Source organism: Zeus faber (assembly GCF_960531495.2).
Source record: "Zeus faber genome assembly, chromosome: 3".
Classification (NCBI taxonomy): Eukaryota; Metazoa; Chordata; class Actinopteri; order Zeiformes; family Zeidae; genus Zeus; species Zeus faber.
In genome coordinates, this window is record NC_137190.1 from 16,480,687 (window position 1) to 16,504,172 (window position 23,486).

Below are 23,486 nucleotides of genomic sequence, written 5' to 3' on the forward strand. Positions count from 1 at the left end.
CGGCGAGGGAGGAGCATAGCATATCTCTTACCTGGAGGGGGAAACATTTGGCAGCGCCAGGAGACGGCAACCTAACGAAACATAAAACTGTAAAACATGACAAATATGTTCCTACAAAAGCGTGGGGCTAAATAATGGGACACGGCCATCGCAGGGGGTTATTTTTCGACTGGACACCGTAAATGATTTACCAAAGCTGTTGATTTACTAAATGTTTCACAAAAACATTTCTATGAAGTTTTTATTTCGTGTTTCTATTGAAAAGGCTGCGTAGCCGCGCGCAGTTGAAGAAAAAAAACGGACGTCTCGCGCAAAAATAGAGAAATGCTGCGCGGCCGATGTGGCTGGTGGAGCTGCAACAGTTGATTTATTAGGAAGCAGCACTTAAGGCGCCAGCACACTGCGCCAATGCATCTGGTGGACGGGTGACGCAAGTGTATGTGTTCCAGGCTAATATGAGTGGGATTCAAATTTTGGGACGGAGGAGAAGCACGTCAGGGCAGGAGTGTGACGGGCAAGATTGCAGCCACCCGCCACATCCCCACCCACCTAGCTCGCACTCCACCCATCCCGCAAGCCCGAGGCCTATTGTGTGGTGTATGTACTGAGTATGAGTTTTGGCACTGAGAGAGTTCTATTACATACTGTGTATCGTGGCATCCCTAATATAGATAGATAGATAGATAGATAGATGGATAGATGGATAGATGGATAGATAGATAGATAGATAGATAGATAGATAGATAGATAGATAGATAGATAGATAGATAGATAGATAGATAGATAGATAGATAGATAGATAGATAGATAGATAGATAGATAGATAGATAGATAGATAGATAGATAGATAGATAGATAGATATCAGATATCCGATACATCTTGGAACGAATGTCTCCTCCAGAAATCATAACGATGTATTGCCAGGTTCTCTCCCTTCACTGTTTTTGGAGACACAACTGGACCACAGTTTTGCAAGGATCTTTCAAGTTGTCTGTTTTGTCGTGGCAATTATGTTCTTTAAAAAAAATGATGACGAGTCACCTTTTCAACTCCTCTGAGTTTTCCGCTGCATCATCCATCTGCAGGGAAGATAAATACTGAATTAGGTGCATTCTAGGATGTAGTCACCGTGCAGCAAGCCTGGTCAGCGGCAAAATGCCTGAGAGTGCATGACATCTGCTCCAGCAACAACACTCTCCTGGCGTTTAGTCTCGTTTCCTCGGCAGCTCTACGCACCGGCATCTTGTTGATGAAATAAATAGTGGGCGATCGTTCATTGGAAAAGACCAGCAATTCTAAAAACAGTAAAACAGTGAAGTAAACATTTGATGCACGCAATATCTAATTCCTCTGTTGAGCAGGAGGGTATTCGGGATTATTTGGTGGCCGGTAGGGGAAACATTGACCGTGTGGTTCATGTGTTTAATGTGTCTGTGTTCCCTTCCTTCCTCAGCCCGTTGTGGCGGGCTGTTGTCTGAGATGAGCGGTGTGATACTTAGTCCTGGTTTTCCTGGAAACTACCCTGGAAATCTTGACTGCACCTGGCAAATCTCCCTGCCAAGTGGATATGGTGAGTATTAGGGGATTGAAATCAATTCGGGGAAATGATATGCAAGTGTACATCCGTTCACATCCGAGATTCTCCTCTGAGGACCGAGTCAACAGACAGCTGTGCATATTGATGTGGAGTTGTTATTGTGTTTTGCCCTCACTCTTCATATCCCTCTATCGTTTGCGTATTCCAGGAGCCCACATCCACTTCCGGAACTTCTCGTCGGAGGACAACCATGACTTTTTGGAGGTCAGGGCAGGGCCGCAGCACAGCTCCGCTCTCATCGGGCAGTTCACGGGAACGCAGCTTCCACCGCCGCTGCTCAGCACCACCCACCTGACCATCATTCACTTCTACAGTGACCATTCAGAGAATAGGCCAGGGTTTAAAGTGACATACCAGGGTAAGTAAAGACTGTTAATGAACGTGGGTGGATCGGATCACATACGGATTGCGGAAAAAACCTGACCTGCTCGTCGCTGCATGACAACTTTTATTTTCTCCTCCGCGTGAGACTAAACAGGTAAACTCGTGGCGACCAGCGAGCCGTGTTTGTGTGCTGCGCACTCCTCACAGCTTAAATAGGTCTGAAGACTGCTTCACCCCTCACAGAAAGGACGGTTATATCTCTCTAGTCAAGTGTAAAATTCCTCCTTACCGAGAGAGCTGTGTTCGACTGACTGGTCACAATAGACTCAATTTAAATGGTGGCCCTTGGAAAACAGTCGAGCCCCATGGCTGCGCTCAAGGCGTCGTGACAACCATGTGTCAAAGATCATTTTGAGCGTCATTTTTTTTTTTTTATCCACCACAACAAAACACTTCAGATCAATACTGTCACATTTAACAGCTGACCCTGCTCGCACACTAGGACGTTGTGAAATGTTTATCCCTGGCTGAGGTGCACTCCAAACTCAAAGAATGAGTAATACATCGCTTTGTTCGGTGTTAAAGGAGATGAGTTGCTAGGCCGACACTGTGAGGCGGATCTGTCAACAGTGGTTTGCAGAAACCCCATAGGTCTGTTTATTTGGAGCAACAATTGGAGCCCAACAATCGTTCCTTTTCGATTCTGTTGAGTTACTGCGAGGACCAAGTGCACATTACTTGTAGGGTTTAGCTAACGAAGTGTCCAATAAGCTCCAATAAGGAAAATAAAATACATTCAATGGACAAAGAACCATACGCAACAAGAGACAAGCTGCACTTGAGAAACATTAAGACACTGCATATCTTGTGCAAACTCAAAGGCCTTAGGGGTCTTAAGAGGGAATTTAAAGGTGTCCATAGTAGAGCAGGACCTAATACAATGGGTTGGACTCTTCACCGTATCTACTCTTATCCACAAACCCCTTTAAATTGAACCGCGACGTTGGGACCAACAAAAGCATTTGGCGAAACCAGAGGATTCGAGAGTCCTTGACGTGAAGCAGAATCAGAGGAGGTGACAACATATAACGTGGTGGCCAGCCATGTCGTGGTTTAAAAATGTACAATACAAACTTGAACGCAACCGTAAATTAAACTTGTAAACAGTGAAGAGAGGCCAATGGGAAATGTCATCAACCTTGTCGCTGCATTTTTTTGACAAACTGCAAAAAAACTACTCAATAACTGACCCATGTAAAGATGGAAGCAATAATCAATATGTAACTAAATGAATGCATTAAGTAAGTCCTTAAACAAGAGAAAATATTTTATATATAATATGTAATTTTTTCTTTTTTTTTAACAAGTTTCCTGCTTCATTACATAGACACAAATATTTGTTTTACATGATTACATCCATACATGGTCAATGTCATCTTGTCCATAAAGACGGTATGTATTACTTAAAACATGTAGAAAGGAAAGAGCACGACTGAATTAAATCAATCATTCAATTCATTTATATATATATATATATATATATATATATATATATATATATATATATATATATATTTATTTATTTATTTTTTATTATTATTTTTATTTTTTTTATATATATTCAATCATGTTTTTGTTTAGAAGCATGAACATGCCCACATTATTAAAAATAGGATTGCTGTCAGCTTGAGCTTGGTTAGAAAAATGTGGTTAACAGCTCCCCAGCAAGGACTGTATAGATAGAGAAGGTAACGGTGAGGTGTTGGGGTTAGAGTCATAGAGAAAAAAGAAAGAGACGAGGGGAAGTATGGAGTGAAAACATAGGGTGCAAAGTGGAGAAAAGAGAGAAATTGAGTGTGGTGGTTACCGGGGCCAGCTGCGGTTCTGCTCTAAATAGACATGTTATACTGACATTTCCACAAGCAAGGGCTGGCATGCCATGTGAATGTGTGAAGAGAGAGAGAGAGAGAGAAAGAGAGCACAAAGGTGAGGAACCGAGGAGGAAATAGATGGAGAGAAAGAATAGCAGACAGAGTGGAGCTTGAAAAACAGATTGTGGTAGAAAAATAAATACGTGTGAAAATGCTTGAAGGGAATTCAACCAGCGGTGTTTCAGAATAAATGCTTTTCTTAAATGAAGGAAGTCAATAAGTCAGTGATGGCTTAAATAAATAATAAAAACAAATTAATAACAAAATTGCATGGCAATTGTTTTTATTACTATGAAAAAAATGATTCCAGAATGTATTTATTGGGTGAAAGTAGGTTGTTTTCTTCCTCCCAGACTGTCTCTGGAGAAGTTTTGCTCCTCACAAAGAATATTTATATTTATATAAATTTTTTTGTAAAGTCAGCTGCCAGCTCCAAGACCGGGCAAGCTCGTCCTCGCCTTGTTTTTGCGTGTATTGGCAGTCATAGATCGTCTATTCGGTAGTTTATTTATGAAGACAAATTTCAAAAATTAATCTAACAAACTGGGGTTAAATCGAGGGTGGACGCAAGCGGATGCTGTCCTCCCTCATTTAGTAAAAAAATAAATAAGAAGGTTATTAGAGGGTTGACCTTTTAGAGTTGCCTTCTAATTTCAGTCTGGATTTGGCCATGTATTCATTCTTTATGATAATTTCAAGTACAGTGGTACTTTGACTTACGAGTTTAATTTGTTCCGTGACAGAGCTCGTAAACCAATCTGCTCGTATAGCAAATCGATTTTCCCCATTGAAATTCATTGAAATGCCATTAATCCGTTCCAGCCCCCAAAAAACACCACGATTTTTTTTGTTACGTGTTTTTAAATAAGAAAAATGTATTTATAAATAACAAATATTGTATAAAAACATAATAAAACACAATAAAAGAGAATGTGTAGATTATTTTTTCCTTCTCGTAGATGATACCCTCCGTCATGCTACCTCCTGCGAGCTGCTTCTCCGTCAACCACACCAACAGCAGATTCTCCATCTTTTCATGGAGAGCGGTCCGCAGCGTAGACATAATTTTAACGCCCTGGGCTGGTGTAGTACTCTTTATCTTCTCCTTCTGCTTCAGTACGATACATATTGTAGAAGTACTACGCTCGTACTGCCTCGCCTATTCCATCACACGCACACCTCACTCATGTTTTTCTATTATTTTGCGCTTTAAGTCAATGCACGTCATCCGCCTCTTCTTCTCAGCACTAACTTTTTTCGGACCCATGGTTCGAAAAAAAAAAAAAATTGGCAAAATAAATGGACAAAAAGCACAAATCGCGAGCACAAAACACATAAGAGATGCTTCCACGCTCAGGTCACCACGTGAAGTGAAGGAGTGAGACGCGGGATGCTGGCCGCATTCGCTCGCCACGCCCACCAGCGGCGGTGCACCTGAGGCTCGCTCCTCGTAACTCAAATTTTTGCTCGCAAATCAATACGGAAAATCGACGGAACGACGGCTCGTAACTCGGAAAACTCGTATGTTAGTGGGCTCGTAACTCAAGGTACCACTGTACTTTAATTTGGGAATTTTCCATCACAAAGTCTTGATGCTGCGATGCTTTGTGGAGAGTGGTACTAAGAGATGGCCCACTTTATTTAAAGGTGAAATTTCCCTTTGTAAACAAACTGTTTCCTTTTAATTTTCTCCCAAAGTAGACTATCAATTGATTCTATCCGTAAGTAAAATGCTATTTCCTGTTATTACCACTGTACATACTGAGGGAAAAGTCAAAGGTCCAACAAAAGAAAGCAGAAGTCTCTTCTATAATGCAGGAAAATACAAAAGTTTTATGAGGGGACACAAAAGTTTCCTGGAAACATCTTTAAGTTTTGCAAGAGAACATAAAGGTTTTTTGGGAGAACCCAAAAGTTTTGTAAGAGAACACAAATGTTTTTTTCCCCCTCCTATCCAACCCGTACGCTTTTTAAATATCTCTAAATAACCTAACGAACACCTGTACAAAGTTTTTGGAGGCATCTATGGCGAAAAGGGGTAATTGCAGGTGTGTTTTTGGACCACACTTCCAAGAGATCCAAATAGTGTTGCCTGTGTGACGTCAGTCCGTTGGTAGATACAGTAGCGCCTGGAGCAACCACTGCTGGGTAATGGAAAACGGTCACTAACTACTCAGAATACTGCAAATGCAAGGGATTTCATCAGTGGGCCATAGGCTCAATCACCTCTGTGTTACCTCATTCGGTGATAGATAGTGACTTAACAGACAGTTATTTAATTGAAAATCTTCGGGATTGGCACCCTAATGTAAATGTTAAAAACAAATTAATTTGCATTAATTAAGGTTTTAATTGAGTTTTGTTTGCACTTTGATTTGATAACTTAAAAAAAATATACAGATGTTTAAAACTATTACTTCTCTCTCAGCCTTTCAACTTCAAAACTGCCAAGACCCATCCCCGTTCCCCAATGGAGACATCATCAACAACGACTACAGTGCCGGCCAATCGATCACCTTCCAGTGCTACCCGGGATACGTTTTGATTGGACATCCAGTATTGACATGTCAGCATGGAACCAATAGGAAGTGGAACCACCCCTTCCCGCGCTGCGAGGGTAAGGCGTTTTGTGGCCGGGGCGTTTTGTGGTTTTGGCGGCCACACCCTGTCTTGGGCCTTGGTAAATTGGGCCCGGGGACTGAGGTGGATGTACGCCTGTTGCTCGTGAGAGCAGTCAACGAGCAACAGGTAAATAACCCATTCCAACACAAACACAGGGAGAGCCTCTGTCATGACAATGTTCCATTTGCCACCGGCTTGTTCCGTCTTGACACTGTCCACAATAAACTGGTGTGTTTGCAACATCGCTAGCTGTGTCTCTGTGTCGGTGGGCCCTGAAAACGCAACTCTGGTGGCGCGTGGCCAGAGGAACTGCCACAGATTTAACTACGATCAATAACAATTACATTTGTATCACTTACATTACTCTTCACGTATGAAACAGTACATGTTTACATAAGCCCTGTCCCCTGCTAGCTGTCTTTCATGTTCAGCCTGTTTATGGGCGCTGCTTGGATAGAAGGAATGAACAAAGAAACGAAACAAAATCAAAATAAAACCCTATCGCTTTCCTCCAATTGAATTCCTTTTCCACAAAAAGTCCAACGATTGTGATTGACTGAGCGATTTACTTTTCATTATCACAGTCCTTTTTACATTTTTATCCTCTCTCCCCTCAGCTCCCTGTGGCTACAACATTTCAGCTGACAATGGGACAATCTATTCACCGCAGTACCCAAATGAATACCCAAACTCCCAAGACTGCACGTGGCTCATCACTGTTCCCCATGGACATGGAGTTTACATCAACTTTACCTTGCTGCAGACTGAGCCTGTCACTGATTACATCGCTGTCTGGTAAGTCTGTTTCACACACACACACACACACACACACACACACACACACACACACACACACACACACACACACACACACACACACACACACACACACACACACACACTAATACACACACATGAAAGTACATAATCATTTTTCCATAGTTTCTTCTTATCTTCTTGGTCATTGTATCATTGCTGTAATACCATACTGGCGGCACACACAAAAAATGCATATTGTACACACACACACACACACACACACACACACACACACACACACACACACACACACACACACACACACACACACACTACATTAATAACAACACATGCTCAGAGTTATGCTGATTACATCTTCCTCAACTTGAGAAACACACTCAGGCACATCACTTGGATAACGTCCTAAAGTATTGCAAACATCTGACCACATCTTACCACCTTTTTCATGACGTGGAAAGTGTGCATGGCCGCCATCACACTCTCAGGCAAGTGCGCAATCGATGGTGAGGGGCATGCACAAGCAGTTTTTCACTGTTTCAGTCATTCCAACCAATATTCTTCCACACGGCATGGCTTATCCACCATGCCGTGTGGATGGATATTGGTCTAGTTATAAGGGATCACAGTCCCATAGACTCCTGACAGACACACACACACACACACACACACACACACTCGCGCACACACATAGAGAGTCAAGCTGTGTGACACATACAAACACTCCTGCGGTAATAATGGAATTCTGTGTGGAGCTATGATTGTAATACATGGAGTGTGAGAGTAATGAATTTGCAATGGGACCACTGACCAATTCGATCTTGGACCTGGAGAGGGCTGGGGAGCTCTGGCAGTAATGATGAGGTTCAGTCAGGAGTGGGAGTGGGGAGTGTAATGAAGGGATTGCTAGGGTGAAATTCACAAACCCCATTGTACTGAATGGGATCTGACAAGTTAGATTTTTTTGCGCTATGGTTTTTTTGAAAGGTGCTCTGCTACTTATGAGATTGGGTTTAGATCTATATTGTTATGTTTTTTTAACAGAATGATAGATTTACTTTTTTTTATTTTTATTTTTATTTAGATTTGGTTTTGTTTGGGATTTGTGACAATTAAAACCCACCAGCATTTAATATGTTTGGGATTGGGGAAGGACTTTTATGTTTCAGCGAGTTTGCCTTCTCTCCACAGACTCGGCAGATAGGCAAGGCTGTAGGAAAGTAATGCATCTCCATCGGGCCGCTGCTCCCCTGTGCAGGAGACTTTGGTCTTGGCATTAAGTTGTTTTTTTTTTTTTCAAACGCAACGTAATTCTGCGTGTGTTTTTCTAAAAGATATGTTTTGGAAAATATATGCAAACAGAATTTGAGATTTCATGGTACAAATACATATGAGATTAGTGCATTCGCTGCATGGACTCCAAATCCCCAAATCCAACCACATTCATTCAAGTGTACGGGACCAAACGGGGATAGAGTCTACCTTAATGTCACATTTTTCAGCCCCAGTGCGCTGAAATGCATTAATGTCGCCCACTTTTCACAGAGTATTCTTTTCAGGGGTTTGAGACGTATTTATGTGGATCTGGGGCAACACGTTTCACACCTTACATACGTAGTATGAATGGGCTTGATATTTTTGACTTTCCAGTCATCAAAGCTTAAACTTTAATTGTGGAGATTAAATGAAATTTTTTAATGATTTATTCAAAATGATTTTTCAAATGTTCTGTCTCAGAAACATCAAACCAAAAGCCACGTCAAACAGAATGTAACTGTGTTTGACCAATGCTCTATGGGAATGTTTTATCGCCGCTAAGACTTCGTCTTACTTGAACTGAGCCGTGGAACTCGTTAAAATATGTGCATAGTTTGCTTCACATTACTTCCATCGACACTTAAATCTGAACAAGATAGGATGTCCGATGCTCCCTAATTGAACTTGAAACTTGAACTTGAAATCAAGAGATAAGAGATTTAATTAGCGATGAGTATGTGAAAATAGATATTTTCTGAAGACTGTCATAGAAATCACCGAGGAATATTTTGTTACGTTATTGAAAGTATTTATGACGTTTACAGTTCCATAGAGAATGGAAGCCTTGAATTGAAAGTAAAAAAATAAATAAATACAAATAAATTGGCGGGCTCCCAAAAGCTATCCTTATTCGACTCTTTTATTTGAAGAATCCCACCGCTCCTTCCAAACGGTGAGTGGACTTCCGTTATTGGTTGTGACAACACCGAGAGGTGCTGATTAATCAAGTGAAACAACTGACAAGTGGCCGTTCTGGGTTCCAATCGCCGGCTATAGCAACAAGCCAGCTTACTATTGCCTGGTTGTCGTCCTTTTGGGTAAATTTCAACATGACGGAGCAGCATTTGCACATTCCTCCTTGCAAAACCATTCAGGCTGTGCCAGGTTCGTTTTCAGAGCGGCGTTGAAAAAACAGTTCTGAGGTCTTGCCGCAGATGGTAGATGAGGTAAGGACTCCGACCGGGCCTTCGAGGACGTGGGTTTGCCGGCGTTGCCGTGGCAGTGAGCTTTGGGGTTGTAAATCCGGCAGGAAAGCGAACCTTTGTCCTCAGTTTAAGCTTTCTGGCAGAGGGGGCAGGTTTTTTTTTTTTTGTTGTTTTTTTTTTATATCCCGGATCTCTCATCTTCCCATCGGTCCTCACCGGGTCGATGTGCCGAAAAGCGTTGCCAAAACATGACAGGATCCTGTTTGTGTTACCTGGCTGAGGGGCAGCGCGGTCTTTGTGCAACGCCATGTGGTGAAGCCACCAACGCCGTGGCTTAACAAGTGTCCTCTTCTTTGGTGCCATTAAGGCCTCGTAAATGTGGCTGCGGTTGCACCTGTTTCCCACATATCGTGAACCACAATCGGGCTCCCGGGTACGTTCAGCACCTTTGAGACGGTCTTGTACCCTTCCCTGCGTCTACGTTCCTCACGAAGGATATCATGTGGAAGCTTTCGAGGTTGATCCACGGTGGCTGAGTAGGTGAGGTGACGAGCACGCAGAGCGCTAAAGAGGCTTTATCATTGCAAATGGTAGACTTTTAAAATCTGTTAAGAGACTTTCAGTAAATTGTTGAAAAGGGTTTGGACTTCATCTTGTCAATGGGCGTGATGTGCAATGTACAATGTACTATGTAACATGAAAACAGTTTAGGGGCTGAATATCTTTTGAAGACCCTTGGACTTCATGCCAAGGTCTTCTCGCAAATTTGCTGCAAAGGTTTGCAGTGAACATGCGGAATGTGACATCATAGCCCCATTTTTTTTGGTTGTTTTTGTTTTTGGGAAACAAAGTGATCAAAGGCATCGACTAAAAGTGTGTCTTTTTCTTAATGAGTTTAAACATCTCCAACTTGTTGTAGATGCAGTGTTCTGGGGGTTTCCAACAGTCTGCAGCCTCAAACAGTGGAATACAATCAGCCAAATGTTAAGTTTATCTCGACTGACCGAAATATAATCGACAATCTGGACAAATATTCCAACACGAATAACAGCGGCTGAGCGTCGAACCCACATTGAGCGTATCTGAATAGTGTCCGTGTTGTATTGTTGCATTATATACAGCTTATTTTGTATTAAAAAAAATAAACCCTCAGAAAAAAATATATATATTTCCAATTCTGCCTCAGTCTCGACCTTCTTCTCCTGGTTTGCACCGCTGAGCGGATGACGTGCGAGTGCACAATCATGAGTGAATGTACCCTACAACATGTTTTTGTTGAGCCATGTTTTCTATGTGATGTGTGCGTTATTGTGATGACGCGCTTCCTCCACATAGCGGTGACTACAACAACAAGGCTTTGTGTGTCGAATGCTCGCACTGAGGTTTATTCATTATTGCGCAATACGAGATAAAGCTAAAAGCTGGCTTAAAAAAATGCTAGCTAAAACGCATGCTATTTATTAAGCATTGAAAACATGTAAAGGAGTAATATAGTAATGTGGCTGCTATATTTCTAGTCACTAAAACAGCCACTTTGATATTTTGAAGCCAAGCCTTTATCGAAACACTGAGAAAATCTGCGCGTCGACTGGATTTGATTTCGAACCTCGCTTGTCTCCGGCTCTTCCTCCAGGGACGGTCCGGATGTGTCCACCCCCCAGTTAGGAGTCTTCAGCGGGAACACGGCGCTGGAGTCGGCCTACAGCACCAGCTCCAGCGTCCTGGTCCGCTTCCATTCCGACTTTTCCACGGGAGGATTCTTCATACTCAACTTCCACGGTACGCGCCCGCGCACACACACACACACACACACACACACACACACACACACACACACACACACACACACACACACACACACAACCATAAGGGACTCATTTTCTGTTCATTTTTTTTTTTTGTAGGTATATATATCTTGATGGTTTAAAATCTGAGTAAATTGTATTTCATTTCATTCAGTCGTTTTGATGTAACTTTTTTTGATAGTTTTATGTGTTAAAGTGTTGTGAATGCCTGCCAGCTTGTACGCCTGCAACCCTGACCCTCCAGATGGTTTTTACACAACGGTTCTGGTTGAATGTCAGACAAGGAGTGTTCCATGAGGGCTGACGCACTGTACAACAGCGCACGGGCATTTTGCTGCATTTATCACCCTGCTTTCGCCAACAGGTTAATGTAAAGTACGCTAGCTAGCCGGCGGTCTGAGAACCATTAACATGTTGCTCAGCAACACTTTTGTTAACTAATGGAATCCTGGGGGGACTATTTTTGTTGGCGGAACTGAATAAACAACAAACTATCACAATATGTAATTGCAAATTACCATAACTTGGAAATCATAACCCTTTTCATAAAACTGTTGTAATGGCTGTGATTATTTTTCAGCTTCCTACTGAATCACAGCTGATCATCAGAATATATAATTGAATGTATTTAATAACGTGTCTTGAGTCCGTTTTTACTGGTAACAGATGTACAGATAATGAGAATGAGTAAAATTGTCTCGCCAACAGACCAGTGGGTTCCAAGAGATCCACGCTTGACTAACTCAAACTCGAAATACAAGTTATTCTCGCTCGTTCGATTTGCATAACAAATTCATGGGGAAGGTCTTACGCTCAAGTCTGGACGGCAAGTCGCCGAACGCCGGCGTCGACCAATAAAATAACGACGGTGGAGTTCCTCCACGATTCGTGTGGACGAACGGACAAACGACGAACAGACGCACCAATCCCCGCCGGGCGAAACACAAAAGCGGCAGGCAAACACACACAAGATTTAATAGTCACACCGTAAATTAAACGTACGGTCACACATATACAGTATGTAGGTACACACCCTCACTTCCACTTTCTTGTACAATCACACACACACACACACACACAGGAACACACACATTCATCCACCGGCACGGCGCAGTAGCACATGCAGACCTGGCAGACATGGGATTACAGTTCTATTTTCAGGGAGGTGGCTCAGATTATTTTTCGCGGACAGGGATTTCATCCGTAGTACTCGCCTCAGAAACACACATTACACGGTGCCAGGGCAGTCAGAGGCAATTTCCAACTTAGAAAGAATGAGGGGGGGGCGTAAAAGCCCAGGGATCTAAATGATATTGATATTATGATGCGATGTTATGGATGTATTACGCATTTAAAATGATTTTGTTTAATCTGCGGTCATAGGGAACATTTAAATCGGTGTTGTTTGTTCAATGACAGAAGAAATGTTGATGTGTTATCTGTGCACATTGCGCCCGAGCTACACCGGGCGCGTTGGCGCAGTACATTCGCAGTTTCAACATTCGCAGCTTCTCCCATTCGCAGTTTCAACTGCGAATGGGCGAAGCGAGGCCTCTTCCATAGAAACACAAGATAAAATGGTATAGAAATGTTTTTGTAAAGAGTGCAGTCTGTCACGATACTGTCTCAAGTGCTGTCTGGTAAACCCAAATACAGGACACAACGGCGGCTCAGGAGTGGGTGCAAAAGAGCAAGGGTTTACTGCAGGGAGACAAGAAGGGGGGATAGGAGATTACACAGCGGGCTGGGAAGGTCGGACAGGCAGGAAGATCAGGGCAGGAAGGTAATGCGCGACGGGCAGGCAGACGTGCAAAGGTCAAGCAGGCAGGTAAATCGGGACAGGAAGGTCAGGCAGGACAGACCAGGGCAGGCTGGTGGAGTAGGGCGGGTAGTCTGATGACGTCGAGGATTCGATGCGGTAGTATTGACGCAGTGATTACAACAATGATCTGACAAGGACTGAGTGAACGGGGAACAGGTTGTATACAGGTGGCGAGGAAGCTGAAGACAGCTGTCTTGATTGCTGAACGTCAGGTAGGCGGTGGCAGGACCAGAGTGGCAGATAGCGGGAGCCAGAGAAAGAGACAGACGGACAGACAGACCAAGACGGGGGCAACACAGGACTACATTCATTGGGGAGAGGACAGAAAGAGAGATAACTACCAACAGAATAAAAATAACACAGCAGGATAAAGACCTAAAAAGCAATCATTTTAAATGTGTTTTATATTTATATATAGCCTACATTGCACCAGAGACCTCGAGCTGCTGTCAGATTTGCTTATTGATCCAGATCCATTTTAAATACAATGAACAAACATGCATGTAATAAACAGAAGTAATGCAGCAAAGTACAAACACATCCCACTGACCAATTTCAATAATGAGACTTAGTTTAACAAGACTTAGTTTAACAAGTGTATGCAGAGATCATAGGACATATTGTGAGACAGTCTAAAGATGAGCAATAAAAGCATTGGTGGTTATGATGTGGGGGTGGTGTGGTTTAAGCAGCTACACCTGTCTCGGGTCTAGGTAATTGGGCCCGGGATCGGGGTGGCTGTACGCCTGTTGTTTGTTAGAGCAATCAACGAGCAACAGGTAAAACCCCCAGCCCCACACATGGGGAGAGCATCCGTCATGACAATGTTTCATCTGTTCCATAGATGCGCCTGGGACGCTGCGCCTACGTACCTGGTGTAGTTCTTCCGTTAGAATTCGCAACACTGAATTATAATTCTTACACAAGAATGGCATGTGACAAATTAAAGTGACTTTGAGTTACCTTTTTCTGGTAAAATATGTTTTTTTCATCACATTCTTTTATTTTTCCCCTCGCCAGCCTACCGTTTAAAGAAATGTCCTTCTCCCCCGTCTGTGGAGAATGCCGAGCTCTTCTATGAAGATGAAGATTTCCAAATAGGTAAACAACTTAAATAACTGCTCTTTATTCGCCTGTTCTCACAAGTATAGCCTTAATAATTGAACGTACGTAGTAACGTTCTTTCCGCCTCCACCAGGAGATGTGGTGAAGTATCACTGTTTGCCTGGATACACGCTGGTGGGGAAGGCAGAGCTCACCTGCAAACTCAACTCTCACCTGCTTTTCGAAATGCCACCTCCAATCTGTGAAGGTAAGGCAGCACCAGTAGCCTCACAAACCCACTCTATTCACCAAATGTCCCCGTTTCGCTCGATGGCGCAGATGTTCCACCCCTTCTATTATTCCATTTCACGAGTAAAGAAATGTCTTTATGAGTACAGTCAAAGAAGAGCTGATAAACTTAGAACACATTCACCAGGCCAGGCTACAGATACATCCACAACCCTAAGAATGTTTGGCTTTTTTGAAGATACACACGTTTTTAGTCAACTTACTTTGACCTTGGACTTTGGCCCATTATGATAATTTGTAATATTTGACAGAAGAGATGTGAAACAGGTCAAAAACCCACGAAAAATATCCAAAGCCCACTATAAATGTAATAAAACAGCCTCTACCTAGATGTTTTGGACTCCTGATGTCTGTGTTTGGTGTGGTTAATGGAATGCATCAGATTATATTGATATGTGTATATCAAGCTTATTTTTCAATCAGGACATTGTTATAATGTTGACTTCAATACATTTAAAATAAAGTTTAGGATAAAAAAAATGTCAGAGTAAAATCAATCAATCAAACCAATGGAAGGAACATCTCAGTTTTAGAAAGCAGCGTTAAATAACACCTTGAGGCACCTAGTTGATGGTTTTTGTGAGACTCTTTGTCAAAAATGTGTTTCAATTTCTGTGCAATACCAAAGCCCGGCCTTCTAAATAATCACAGATCTTAGCGCTGATGAGAACCAACATGTTTTTTTTTCATTCAAAAGCAAAAGAAGATTGAGCCAAAGCTTTTTGAATTAGGTCTGGTGCTCGCTAATAAAAACTTCGATTTTAGTTGTGTTTGTGTGGGCCGCAACCAGTCTGATGCATTTGTAAAGATGTTCTTCAGTGTCTGCATTTTGCTCAGGAACAAGGTAAACAGGCAGATTTATGCGGGGAAAGTTTTACATTTCTGTTTCTACTCAGCAAAGGCCAAATGTTATATCTGATTTGTTAACAAATAGTATGTTAATCAAGTGATGATGATAAACATATGGAATTATGAAAAAAACGGATTAATCATTATGATTATAATCATTATAATAATGTAATGATTTATTATTATGAGATCCTAAGTCTTAATTATGAGATACTATCACATCATTTCAATTTACCAAATTGTAATTTTGAGATTAAGCATTGTTTTTATATTTCATCATTATAGTGTCCCACCTGTTTTGGTTTACCTATGAAATGAGCTTCCGTATAAACACAATGAAAATAAATAATAATAATAATAATAATAATAATGATAATAATAATAAAACTATGTCAGCACTCACACGCCAAGTATTTAAACTTTGATTGCATTATAATAGTCTTTGAAGTTGAATTAATTGTTTCAGTCAAATATCCCATTATATTGTCAAGTACAAAAAAGTGAACACACAGAAGTCATTCTCAGTCTGAAGAAAAATTGTATTGGTGCATCTGATGGACGGTTGGATGGATGGATGGATGGATGGATGGATGGGTGGATGGATGGATGGATGGATGGATGGATATAGAGCAAAAGGAAGACCAGGGACTAGGGAAAGTGAAACTATAATGAAGTTAATGTTGCAGAAGTAATCTATTTTGACTTTCTTCTCTTTCCCCCTGAAGCCCAATGTCCAGCCAACGAGGACCGCTCTTCATCCTCAGGGGTCATTCTGAGTCCAGGCTTTCCCAGCAACTACCCCAACAGCCAGACATGCTCCTGGCTGCTGCGCATGCTGCCAGGTGAGCTGTCTATACGTCTGCATGTACGTGTGTGCGGGTGTGTGCGCATGTGTGTTTGTAGATGCCTCACGTGTGCATGCTTACACAAAAAGGCATTTATGTTTGTTTCTCTTCTGCATATTTATGTATGTATGTTTGACCGTGCATGTAAACAAATGAGTTTGTTTGTATGAATAATGATTTGTTTGTGAATTATGCAGGTGTATTGGGAAAGGATAAAAATATGTGTGTGTGTGGGTGCGCGCATGTGTGTGTGTGTGTGTGTAGGAAGGAGTGCAGTGGATTAATCAAGAGTCGGCCTGGCATGGAGTGCGTATTAGTGTTTACTTGGTGGTTGTTTTATACGCGATCGTAACAATAATTTTATTTCCCTTCTTTTCCAGGTTACACGATCAATATCTATGTCGAGATGTTCCACAGCGAGAAACAATTTGATGAACTGGAGATTTTTGATGGTATACAAAATCACACACACGCGCACACACAACCGTACTGATGAGGCATCGGTGCAAGAACAACATTCTTTATCATGTCTACTTTACAGGGTCTTCAGGACAGAGCCCTCTTTTGGTTGCTCTGAGTGGAAACCACTCATCTCAACTGAATTTCACATCAAAGACCAACCAGCTGTATTTACGATGGTCTACCGACCACGCCACCAACAAGAGAGGATTCAAGATCCGATACACAGGTACATACTATTCTTACAATAATGTTCTTATATCATATCCTTCAGTCATATATATACTGTATTTACAGTATGGGCTGGAAACTAGGGCACAGGCCAGTTTTACTGTAGGAGTGTGAACTGACACTGCTTGGAATAGTCACTAGTCATTATCCAGGAAAGTGAAGTTTTCAATTACCTTAAACCTAACCTGCTGTTTTCCCAGTTCATTGGACGTAAACAGATTGGGTAAAGTGATGGCATTTTGAAATGTTGTTATCTTTGTGTGTGTGTGTGTGTGTGTGTGTGTGTGTGCGCCTGTGTGTGCCAGTGTGCGCGCCTGTGTGTGCTGGTTGTGTGTCTGTGTGTGTTGTGTGTCCGTCTAATAAATTTACCTCGTGGGCATTGGGCTATTATGATAATATTATTGTATTGATTCAGTCCTTAGCATGCTGGTTCAAGATTTTGATTTTCGAGGGCATTTGAATGGCGCAGTTTAAAAAAATGTCAATGATTCCGTCCTGTGTTCCACAATGGGAGATGAAGCACTCTTTGTGACTCAGTCGCACAGCCCTGAAGTCCCCCCCCCCCCCACCGCTCGCTGTTCACTGTTTATTGTCCAAATTGCACCAAATTCGACACTGAGCGTCCTTTGGCCCCCATCAATGCACCCTCCAAGTGTGAAGTAGATCGGATGAACGGTTGTCGAGATAATCTAAGGACATACAGACACAAAGAGATTCCTCCCTTTATAGTCGGAAGTCAGAGGAGGCACCGTCTCTGTTCTTAACTCAGCTGTGAGATGATGCCACTGTTCTTAAATATAGCACATTTATTAATCCAGTGACCTTTACAAAGGCAAGGATAGTTCAAACTGCAACGCTGATGCCTACCTGTTCCACTTTCCTATCGCTCCGAGAATGTCACCCAATATTAGTCGGTTAACAAATCATCCCTAGAGAGAGATTAAGAAACAACACTTATATATATATAAGGAACAATTGGCGCCGCTGGAAGTAACTTCTACAAAACAAAGAGCAGAAATCTTAAGTTAAGGAAAAGGGGATTAACCCTGTTGCCATGGATGGTGGCTCGTCTGAGGAGGCAAATTCATCCTAAAATTACAGTAGGGGGTGGTACCACTCATGTTGAGCAGCACATGAAACTAAAAATAAAAAAAGCTCCAGTGTTGCCAAGTATATGTTTGCCTCTTCTTCTTCGTCTGCGGATATGCATTCAAACAACCTTGTAATTAGTAGCCGAAAATAACCGCGTTCACATCGCATCACCTTGCAATTGCAAACAAAAAGCAAAGTGACACAAGATCATGTTTTCTTCTTGTCCAGTTTGTTCATGAGACATTGTTATCAGGACAAATTGTAGGGGTGAGTTTTGAGTGAGGAACACAAAAACGAAAAGTAGAAGCGTGGGAACATTTACTTCCTCTCGAACATCGCCTTCCCACTTTGCCAATGAGCAACCAGAGTAAAGCTGCTTTGACACAGTGTTTGTGCTGTACGAGTGGAGTGGATGCTTTTTTGTAGTTTACTTTCCTCCCTGGGAGACAGGGAAAATTGATCATTTTGAATCTTTTCGATTGAAAATGAGGAGGCATCTGGGGAATGGCCCAAGTTTGCTTTTAACTGTCTGAACTAACATTCATCCATTTATTTCCTTTGATCTCTTTTTTTGTTGTTGTTCTTGTTGTCCAGCCGCTTACTGCAGCATTAACGATTCCCCCATAAATGGGGGCGTGGTCAATCGAACAAGGCTCCGCCCAGGGAGCAGGCTCCAGTTTTACTGCAACCGGGGCTACCGTCTTGTTGGGCCCACCAATTCCACCTGCAGACTCCACCCTAACGGGCTCTACCACTGGGATGTTCCTGTTCCTTTATGTCAAGGTACCGAAGCGGTCATTCACTATTTCCACATCTCTCTTCATTACTTTGTTTTTCATTTTTGTATACATTCAATAACGGCAGCAGTGGTGTGGAATTGACAAGACATTAGTGTGGTAATGGACGCATTCGTGTGAAGCTTTTTTCACATGGACTCTTTGGCAGTACTCAGAAAGGAATATGTCTATTGATAGAACTGTGAACAATTGGATAGGTGAATGTGTATAGCTTTGTCTTACCAAGAGGAGAAATGATTGAATGGCACTTTACTTTTGATTGTGTTATTATCCTCAAAGTCAAAATAATGTTTCAGAGAAGTAATTATGCCTTTAACTCTTTTTCTTATTGACAGCGATTTCTTGCGGAATCCCGCAGTCGCCCGGCAATGGCAGCTTCTATGGTTACCAGTACACTGTCGGGAGTCAGGTGACCTACCAGTGTAACCAGGGCTACCACCTGGATCCAGGTGCTGCCATGACAGCGGTGTGCCTTGAGGATGGTACCTGGAGCAATGCAGCATCACCTCCAAGATGTCTTCGTACGTTTACTCACAATAATATTAATATATTGTATTACGTTTTTTGCAGAAAAATATCTTTTGGTGTCCCGTTGAGACTGGCAATCAATGTGGTATATTTTGTTATTGTACCTCCAGATATTAGATGATAAGCAGAGCCCTTTAAGGCACTAATGACTAATGATTAATTTCCTGCATCTCTTGTGTCTCTTGTTAAATCTTGAATGTATGCATCATGCAATCAAGGGTGACCCACTGATGCCCTTTCCACCAACGGAATTGGAAGTGTACACACACCCCTTAGGTGTATATAAGTGTATATGAAGCAAGTTTTTAAAAGGCACTACTTAAGGTCACATACTGTAACTGCAGTGGTAATGACATAACCTACTTCATATATTTCCAATTAACTTTGCCCTTTGGGCCTGGCCCATAGCCAAGAGTGACAGAATACCAGTGTCCCTCTGAAACCCTCTTGACATATAAGGATATAACCGCAGCACATACCTTCAGTGTGGTGCGAAACAAGCCCCTGTCCAGCAGACAATCAATAGCATCAATTTGACATGCCAAGGGTTGTTTTTTTCTTTCCGCGTACCATTTCTGGAAACATTACCACGAGCCAATGTTATCCACTAATGCCAGGCATTTGGGGGGAACTCTGAAGAGAAGGTGGAGGGACAGTTGCGACAGGCAGGGTTCACTTTAATACCCCTTTCTTGGTCACAAATTAATTTCTTAGAAGTGCTGAATAAAACGGGATGTCAGCAATGGGCTTGTAGGAACCTGGCTTACGCCATCCTGTTGGCAGAGTGAAATAACATGATTTGGGGAGTGATTTAGGAATTAACTTTTATTCACCTGAGAACAAAATATCCCCCATATTTAATATTTTTTATTGTACAAATTATAATTGTTCTACGATAGTAAATTAGAATGATAAGCATAATTTAAAATTGAATTGCCATGTTCCGTAAAATATAGCTAATCCCTCTCTGCTGTTTCTGTTGTTTTTTTTAGCGGTTCACTGTCCCAGCATTGAGAGTGTGTTGTCAGATCACATGACCCACCGACTGCTCTCCGGTTGGCCTGGGGAGTTTGGCTGCATGGTCATGTTGGAATGCTCACCAGGGTTCTATTTAGGGGTTGGACATCGAACGTTGCATTGTCTTGCCAACGGAACTTGGGAAGGTGTGGAGCACCTGGCCACATGCAAGAGTAAGTACACGTGTTTCGAAGGATGTAAATCAAGTCGTGTGGAACATCTGACTGTATAATACCTTGCCATTTAGTCCATATGCTGAAACTCATGTGTGACACAATACCATTTGCTACTGTGGTCACACTGTACAAGGAAGACTGCTGTTGCTTTTGAAAACTTGTGCTTAAGTGCTTAAATTGGCTGTTAAGACAGTTTGCAATACACAGATTATATTCAATAAATAATAAATTAATATCATTTCTGTTATGTTATCTATGTCTTACATTTCTCTCCCTCTCTCTCTCTCTCTCTCTCTCTCTCTCTCTCTCTCTCTCTCTTTCACACACATCCACGCAAACAAAAAGCATTGAGTGTCAATGCATCCTCTTCTAAGACCTGAGAAAGCTTTGGCCTTGCTCCTGTTAATTACATTTTTGGAATTAAAGTCTGCGCTAACATCAGTCCTTGGAAGAAGACGTTTCTTTATATACTGAATATATTTATCCATCCTATACCTTTATCCCTTCTCTGAAGTGAAATGGGCTTTCAGGGAGTCATTCAAATTCATTCATTCAAATACAAAGCTACGTATTGATAGTTGGATGTCTATACGGTAGTTTGTAGGTTATTTTTGGTCTTTGAAAATCAGATCCTCTCCCCTGTGACCGAGCTAGTGGTGCAACCGGAGGCTTTACTACGCATATTACTACATAGGAGTATAATAGAGCAGAGAAAGAATTGTTGGAACCCATAATTTATCCAAGAGACAAAATACATTTCCCTTCAAATAATACAGTTGACAGACTCAAGAAAAGAAGGAGATTATCATTCTACTGCATATAGTGTAAACATGTTTTGTTTCATTTGTTACATTTTATTTAGTCATCTCCTGTGGTGAGCTGCCCTCTCCCCCATTTGGTACCAAGCTGGGAATGTTGACTACCTATGGAGCAACGGCCATCTTCATGTGTAACCATGGTTACACACTGGTGGGGTCCCATGTTCGAGAGTGTACTGCTAACGGACTGTGGGGTGGTGCGGAGACCAAATGTTTAGGTAAGGACTTTGTCACGGGATGTCACAAAAATCAAAGCTTTCAAAGTAAATTCCAATATTCAGAAAAAAATAGGGATGCTGCATCCAGTTTAGATGCAGCATCCCTATTTGTTTAGAACTGAAGTCTATGTGTGGCCAGTTCATGGGCGTGCCACTTACAAAAGACAGAAAGACATTACTTTTAAAATAAAGTAGTGTTTTTATTACATTGTTTTGATGCTTTGGTATTGACTTGGGTATTGAGAGTTTTGTTAGTAACGTATCTCTGACCAGATTTCTAGTATTGTGACATTTCTCAAAAACATGCTTAAGTTATCATTTTGAAGCTACATCAAGTTTTACAAGGTTGCTTCCTGTCAAACTTAGCATTGGGCCATATAAATGATTAAAGTATGAAATTGTTTGCATCGTTTCTGTTTAGCTGGACACTGCGATTCGCCGGACCCCATTGTGAACGGCCACATTAGTGGAGATGGCTCAAGTTATCGGGACACAGTCGTGTATCAGTGCATGTTGGGTTACAGGCTGATTGGAACATCAGTCCGAATCTGCCAGCAGGATCATCGCTGGTCAGGAACAACACCTGTTTGTGTTCGTAAGTAACTTTCTAGTTACATTCTTATGGTCTTCTGTCAATGCATAGTTGCACAGATTACAAGTACTGAGGCAACGAAATGCATTTCTCTTCATTTTACCCATCCTTGTAACTGACGTATCTAGGAGCAGTGGGCTGCCATGTAATGGTGCCCGGGAAGCACTCAGCATGACAATTAGTTTAATCAAATTTAATCTTGAGTTTGAAATGTCTCAGTGTATCCATCACTCTGTTGTGAACCAATCGAACAGACCCATAAGTAATGTCATGAGCTACGGTACACCTGTGTTAATCCTGATATAACTAATTTGTAAAATGGATCCATTGCATGTCCCAAGCTAAAAGACTTTCCAAATGAATTTCATAATCAATTACAGTGGCAATAGATAGCTGCATGGTTATTCCTGGAAACCAAAGACTTTTAGACCATGGAGCACTCTTTCAATGAAGAATTGCTTATATTACTTTCGATTACATAGCAAATTGCCTGCTTGTCCTCCTATAGTGTACACAGCCAGACCAAAATGAGTGTCGATGTTATGTTTTTATAGTTAGTAATAAGAAATCATCTTAATAGTTAATTAGTCACAAATGTTATGTTAGCGAATGGTTTCGAAAGATGACCAATGTTCGAATCAGCTCTTTTCATTTTAATTAATTTTTTTCTGTAAAACATTGTCACAAGAGTTTATGTTTTGAAATCATTATTGGTTTGAACATACTGTTGGGAGAAGCTAGGTGACTTCTGCGTGTAAGAAATTTCATTCACTAGTCAGGAAGAATTAACAGCCAGTAAGGATGGAGGCACAGCAAATCCTCTACTCCTCTGCCATATTGAGAAGAGCAGACACCCCAAACACCTCCTCCCCTGGCGAGTGTTTAAGAGAAGCCGCTGACCAGGGAGCCATTATTTCTTCTTTTGGTTTTCACCCGATCCACAAAAGATTCAAGCCTAGCTGACTAAGCCAGTGTAGTCAGATTAATTTGAGTCAACGCACAACCAGAGAAGCCATCGCCTTTCAACCTGGAAGTCGTTGTAGAGTCCAGTCGTTGAATCAGTTCGCCCGGACCGACTCCACGCTAGTGAAATCACTGCCCCCGGAGCACAGTGCATCAACGCCCTCTCAAGCCGGTGAACCGCAAGACTGGGAACACTGGAGTTTCCCC

The 23,486-nt window shown here is 41.9% G+C and overlaps 1 protein-coding gene across 1 annotated transcript in view; it reads left to right on the top strand.

The window, feature by feature from the left end:
• Positions 1 to 23,486, top strand: part of LOC307228611 (CUB and sushi domain-containing protein 1-like) — a gene marked incomplete at its 3' end in the record, with an annotated part of 336,038 nt that overhangs the window by 278,874 nt on the left and 33,678 nt on the right. The window contains exons 41-55 of the mRNA XM_079998326.1: positions 1,455 to 1,571; positions 1,747 to 1,956; positions 6,282 to 6,470; positions 7,093 to 7,270; positions 11,348 to 11,493; positions 14,362 to 14,442; positions 14,540 to 14,653; positions 16,269 to 16,385; positions 16,769 to 16,840; positions 16,930 to 17,076; positions 18,765 to 18,953; positions 19,303 to 19,488; positions 20,488 to 20,685; positions 21,551 to 21,724; positions 22,146 to 22,319. Of these exons, the coding sequence (XP_079854452.1) occupies positions 1,455 to 1,571; positions 1,747 to 1,956; positions 6,282 to 6,470; positions 7,093 to 7,270; positions 11,348 to 11,493; positions 14,362 to 14,442; positions 14,540 to 14,653; positions 16,269 to 16,385; positions 16,769 to 16,840; positions 16,930 to 17,076; positions 18,765 to 18,953; positions 19,303 to 19,488; positions 20,488 to 20,685; positions 21,551 to 21,724; positions 22,146 to 22,319 (2,292 nt within the window). The remainder of the gene's footprint in view (positions 1 to 1,454; positions 1,572 to 1,746; positions 1,957 to 6,281; positions 6,471 to 7,092; positions 7,271 to 11,347; positions 11,494 to 14,361; positions 14,443 to 14,539; positions 14,654 to 16,268; positions 16,386 to 16,768; positions 16,841 to 16,929; positions 17,077 to 18,764; positions 18,954 to 19,302; positions 19,489 to 20,487; positions 20,686 to 21,550; positions 21,725 to 22,145; positions 22,320 to 23,486) is intronic.